Source organism: Aethalodelphis obliquidens, unplaced genomic scaffold, assembly GCF_003676395.1.
Source record: "Aethalodelphis obliquidens isolate GAN/ISIS:26980383/991018 unplaced genomic scaffold, ASM367639v1 scaffold5, whole genome shotgun sequence".
NCBI classification, from domain to species: domain Eukaryota; kingdom Metazoa; phylum Chordata; class Mammalia; order Artiodactyla; family Delphinidae; genus Aethalodelphis; species Aethalodelphis obliquidens.
Genome location: NW_020837949.1, coordinates 5,152,928 through 5,158,927, shown reverse-complemented (window position 1 = coordinate 5,158,927; position 6,000 = coordinate 5,152,928). Strand labels below are relative to the sequence as shown.

General features: G+C 49.1%; 1 protein-coding gene across 10 annotated transcripts in view; it reads right to left on the bottom strand.

Moving 5' to 3' along the window:
• Positions 1-591: 591 nt before the first annotated feature.
• KMT2C (lysine methyltransferase 2C) overlaps positions 592-6,000 on the bottom strand; it is a 293,409-nt gene continuing 288,000 nt past the window's right edge. For all 10 annotated transcript variants that reach the window (XM_027101436.1, XM_027101438.1, XM_027101443.1 and 7 more), the window contains 4 exons: positions 5,144-5,260; positions 4,722-4,795; positions 4,242-4,350; positions 592-2,581 (listed from right to left, as the gene is read on the bottom strand). In XM_027101436.1, the coding sequence (XP_026957237.1) occupies positions 2,489-2,581; positions 4,242-4,350; positions 4,722-4,795; positions 5,144-5,260 (393 nt within the window). In that variant the 3' untranslated portion in view covers positions 592-2,488. The remainder of the gene's footprint in view (positions 2,582-4,241; positions 4,351-4,721; positions 4,796-5,143; positions 5,261-6,000) is intronic.

Sequence of the window (6,000 nt, the reverse complement as noted above, 5' to 3'; positions counted from 1 at the left end):
GCTTCTCCTCGGCCCCAGGCCCGCGCCCCTCTCCCTGGGAGGCCGGATCCATCCAGGTCGGCAGAGCTGACGGCCGGAAGCACCCGCTTGCCCGTCTGAGCCTTGGCGCGGCGACGCCTTGAAGCTTCCTTCCTCGTGTGTCGGACGGTGAGAAATCGAGCATGAGGTCCAAGGAAAGGCCGCCCCGAGCAAGAGCTTTACGGCCCGGCACAGACGTGACCGTGTCCAGCCGCGTCCAGATGGACAACTTCACAGACGGGAGGCGTTTCAGACGGGCATTTAAAAGCAGTGGTCAGATGATGGGGCTTGGAGACCTTCTGTAAGTCACGCAGCGCAGAAGCTGTTTTAGGCTCTTCATGAAGCACAAGCTGTTGTAGGAAACTGTGTGGGATTCTGAGCAGTTTCAATTCTTAGCAGCCCCCTTAGAACTTACATCTAAACTCTTCATCTGAAAAGGGAGAGAACCAAGTTGATCACGTCCACACACCAGTCACTCTGAAAGGTTGGGCCAGGCTGTCGGTGAAGTTCAAGTGCTCGTCAGCTTCCAAGCTGTGATCAGAGCGCCAACAGAGAGACTCAGGCAGCATTTTGTAGATGTAAAATATTTTATTTGTAAATGGTGATCTTCTAAATCTGTGTCCACAAATTCCAAAACCCATAACACTCTGTATACTTCAAAAAATTCAATTTTTGCCAACATTAGATACTATTATACAGAACAGAAAACAAAACGAAAACCCGGTAGGACAAATACTGGTAGGATGTCAGAATATTGTACAAGAGAAGAAAAATATTCAAGAAACAAATTTCATACAGCTATTTATCAAGAGAAAAATATATACAATTGATTTATTCTGTAAGATAAAAATACACCATGCCATATACATTACAAGTTCAGAACTGCGTCACTGAATATACCAACAGCTTACAGTCCACTGGAGTTGTGCACACAAAAACTTCATTTTATACTTAGCCTGTGAAGTGTCAGTACCAGAATTTTAAGTACAAAATAAAAAGCTAACCTGGTTCAAAATGCTGATTAAGTTTCTACAAGCAAACACAAAACAGTGTGTTTTTTTATTAAAGAAATGTAAACAAACTGTTCATACAAACACAGTTGAAAATTACATCTTCCAAAACCCTACTGCCGGGGTCCTGCAGCTGCAAGCATGGTCACATCTCTCCTTTTTTTTTTTTTCCTTTTTCAAATTTTTGTGTTAAATAGAAGACTAGAGAGTTAGATTAGAGTTCCTGCTACATGATCCTAGTATGTTTACATGATTCTCTGTGGCTTGAAACAAAGTTCTAATCAAAACTACTTCTGCTGAAGAAAAATTCAGCCTCCATTGGGGGTATTTTTAAGCAGTTATTCACAGTTATCACAAATTGTAAGCACAAAAAAACCTGACTGAAGAAGTAGGGATGCAACAATATAATATGAAAAAATCAGTTTAAATTACCAAAACGGCTATAAAAGTTGTAGTCATAGCATACACTCTGTTCTATGAGAAGTAAGGTGTATAAAACAATTAAGTACTAACAGACCGTAGTTTCCAAAAAACCCCAAACACTCTAGGTTGAAATTTTGGTTATTACATAATTATAATGGCATATTTAATAACAAAATTATATTGTAACATCCCTATGAACATTTTATAAGCACCCGAGCTGCTGCAGAGCCTGGTAGCATTTGGTCAATAACTATTTTTATACTGTATTTTTTCTCAAAATATTTACACATTTGTACAAAGTAACAGGGTTTGTTAGTTTTGCAGGTAACAGCAGCAGCTTGGCTTTCTTCTAACTTTTATTTAAAAATAGCTTCATTCACTTATTCAATAATAAATACAAAAAGTTTCTCTTATTTTACAGAAATCAAAAACTACAATAAACTGACTCATGGAATCAAGTATTTAAATGTATTTTAGTGCAAGTTATTATCCCTTAGCTCTATCCCTAAGGAAGTCATTCAGTACATTCCTTGTTCAGTGGTGTCTACTTTATTTAAAAACTTTTAAATTAGAGGGCCTGCCCCTTTTTCAGATAAGGCGGTGGCCAGCACTTTGGACGTCTCCCTTTCGCTGGTGATTTCAGTCTTACATTCACAGGAAGGCCCTCTGCCCTGGGGCGGGGCAGGGCGGCCATCGGCTCTTGCCCCAGTAAAAGTTTCTCCTTAGTGAGACTAAAGAAGCATAACGAAACAAAACCCACCCTCAAAAAGAAAAAAGAAAGAAAAGAAAAAGAAAAAAAAAGTGCTGGACCATTCTGTAATTCTTTAACCTCAGCAACTTCGGGAAAGTTGCGTCGGCCGGCTTTCTCCGGTGCTCCTCTAACCTAAAGCACGGAGGAAATCAGGACTCCCAGAAGCTAGTTTCCACAAAGCCACGAAACAGAAAACAAAAACCTCTTTCCGTCTGCGAAATTCAAATGCTGTGTTGAATCGCTCCTTCCTAGGGACGAGCCGCCCTCTGAGACAGCGGGGAACGCATCAGTTCATCCACTTCCGGCAGTTCACGGCGCCACAGTGACAGGGGATCTTGTGCTGGTCGTCCTCAAAGTCAAACTTATAGTCATAGCAAAGCTGCCCACAGCAAAGACACAGTGTGAGAAAGGCCTCCCTCTGCCTGCTGCGCACAGCCAGCCCACAGACGGACGGAATTAAAGGAAGCCCTGACGCGTCGAGGGGCCGTGGGACTCAGGTGGGGAGGTGGGGGAACCTCAAGAGGAAGTCGCGGAGCTCGCTGGCTGTGCTCTTCCGGGGGATCCCGCGGGGCCCGAGGCAAGCGGGAGGCACTATTCTGGGGCCAAGCCGGAGGCGGCGAGGGCAGCCGGTGTGTCTCCAACACTGCGCGCCGCGGTGCCGGGCCCGCTGCCCTGGGTGGGACAAGCCCCCCATCCCCCGCCCCTTTCTTGCCGGACGGGGCAACGAGATGGGCAGGGATGAATCGCTCTTGCCTGAGAACATCCTTCTCCTCCATCTTTCCTCACGTACAAGAATATTTAAAAGACGTTGCTCTATTTAGGCGCAACCGCATTATCGTTAATATCTCAGATCAACCCTGCCGTCAGGGTGGACGGGGGTCTGCGTGATTCCCACGGTGTAAGCCTCACCCCGGGACCCCGACCCCTGAGAAACCTGACACGGCCAAGGTCCCTCTGAATCAAACACCCTAGGACACTATTTGCAAAGACTTCCCTTCTACACCGGAAGGGAACACACCGGTATTTACTGAGTTCTTACAGGAACTCCATGAGGAATTGTTTCTCCTTGTGCGTAAGGCGAAGTACAGGCTGGAGGGCTTACGCGGCCCACCCGGAGGGGCGCGAGCTGGGCGTGGGACTGCCGAGCCTCCATCTGTCCCCACGCAGTGACACCACCCTGGGGTCCTCACATCCTTTCTCTAATTCACTCAAGTTGGTGAGACGAGCAAAACAGGCCTCGGGTCAATGCTTGATTTCAAAAAAGCACATTCCAAAAAGAGGACCAAAAAATACAAGTATAATCTCACAGCTCTGTTCACGTAGGGCTGGGGGCTCAAACCCAGAAAAGAGCCTCAGGCGCCTCCCTCCCTGAACAGGGGAGGTTCCCCACGGAACCCACACCGCGTGGCAGCCGCTTCCCAGGACACCCCGATTCCAGGCACGGAGCGTACGGCGAAACGCGTGCTCGTCACAATTGTGACGAAGTCAGGAAACGTAAACAAGGCGATCAAGACTAATAACAATCCTAACAGGCGACGTGCTGGGCCAAAGTGATCCGTGGGGCAAGAGAAAGAACACCTAACGAGACCGCCAAACTGTCTAAGAAGCTGTTGGTAGGAAAGCCTGTAAGCCTGTACTGCCCCTGAGTGTGAGAGCAGCCATGGGGACCCCCAGATTTGCCGCCTACAGCCTCAGGGTGACCTCACGTGAGCCACGATGACCCCGGGGACCACGAGGCACCAATCCCGTGATATTCTCGGCCATGAGCTCGACAACGGGCATCATTTTAAAGAGAGGGTCACCGAGCCGAACGGACAGCAGGGGGGTCGAGAGGAGCCCGTTCACACGAGCGACGTGGGGACGCGGAATCTGCAGGGCAAAGACTGTCGGACCGTGATGTGCGGGGCGGCCGAGGCTGGCCTTCCAGGAGGAGGGCCTTGCTAGCAGCGAAGGACTGCAAACCGCTGAGCGGATTACGTGCACAGAGGAGTCGAGTGCCGCCTGCGGGGAGGGGCCGCACGGTGCGGCCCTGCGCTTACCTCTTCTCCCTTCTGGATCCTCCGGCTGGAGCTGATGATGATCTTGTGTCCTCGCTCGAAAGTCACCACCTCGGCCACACAGTTCGGCGCGCACGAGTGGTTAATGTACCTGCAAGCCGCCGTTCCAGAAACGACTTACTATAAGGCTTTGGAAGAAGCTTTTAAAAAAAAACCTTTCAGCTCACAGGGAAAACTTTTTCTAATTATGTTTCTATCTGTCCATTAATAGAATATACACATTTTATTGTTGTTGTTGGCTGCACGGCTTGTGGGATCTTAGTTCCCCGACCAGGGTCTGAACCTGGGGCCCTGGCAGTGACAGCGGAGAGTCTTAACCACTGGACCGCCGGGGAAGTCCCACACATACAATTTTAAATAAAACTTCTCTCCACGACTGAAAGGCCCCAGTGAGCGCACTGACCCATTGCACCTCCCGCTCAGACCCCGCCCCATCGCTCCTCCCGCTCAGAGCCCCCTCACCTTGCAGGCCCTCCCGTGAGCGTGGCATCGATCACGTGGTCGTTGTCCATGCGGAACATGTACACGCCTCGGTTCTGAAAGAGAAAGAGGTCAGAAACCCCTCTGCGTTCCCGTCCATGTGAGGGGGCGAAGCCGGACTTTTGCCGACACGCACCCCGGTCACACTTGCGGGGACAACACGCCAGCCCGTCAGGTGACGTCTACAAGCTGTGAATGGAACCAACACGTTGGCAGGTGGCCTGTGAAGCCAGGCGCATCAATCCAGCCACATCCTCGCTGACAGTAAGACCGACGGAAAAAACAGGAAGAAAATACAAAAATCCAGACGTGGCTCTGTTTGACACTGCACTCCCACCAGCGTGACGGTCCCATCCAGGCCTGCGCCGCAGCTGTCGGACGGCACAGGAGGGGTGCGCGCTCACCTGGGACTCGTAAAGCTTCTCCTTTCTGTTGGCGACTTCGTTCCGGATGATGGTCCCGATGTACTCGATGACCATGGTATGCTTCTCGATGTCCCGAGCGGCGTACAGGCCCAGCCCCTGAGGAAACGCACGTGTACACACCTCAGAACCACTTGGCTTCCAGGGGCAACTGGCCTGCAGCCTCTCTCGCACAAAGGTACCACCCAAGCCACACTGAAGACCCCACCTGAACTCACCTGACCTTCTCACTGACCACACTCTCACCTGAACCCTGAACACTGGACAATCTTCTCACCTACTTGTCTTTGTATCTTTTCAACACTAAACTCTTAGGGCATTTTTACAGAGTGGTACTGCTGACTGGCTGGGCACTGCTCCTAACTGGCTCTCCTATCTTGTGTGCAGTATCACTCCCAGATCCCACCAACTCAACAGGCTAATTTCTAAAAGGACCTGACATAACAATAAGCTTACAGAACAGAAACAGGGCTAACTATAAGGGATTATTATAATTTGAGTTTCTGTATTCTCAGCTAAAACTGACCAGATCCCCACCAGACTCGGTCCTCACCAAGCACCACCTGGGAGCACACAGTACAGGGTGTGCTGCTGTTAGAAATTTTGGTATGCGAATTGAATTAACTTCTGAAAAAAACCACTTATGCAATTTATCTGTTCAATTCCAGATAAGACTCAGAGCTGAACAAACTAGAACACATAGAAAGCATCTGTATGGAGATGAATACAGTTTGGTATAAGAGACAAGAAGATCAGTGAAAATGAACAGAGAATCCAAATAGACCCAGGCACACGTGAAAACTTAACGTACAGTAGTTTGGTGGCACTAAAACTCAGTT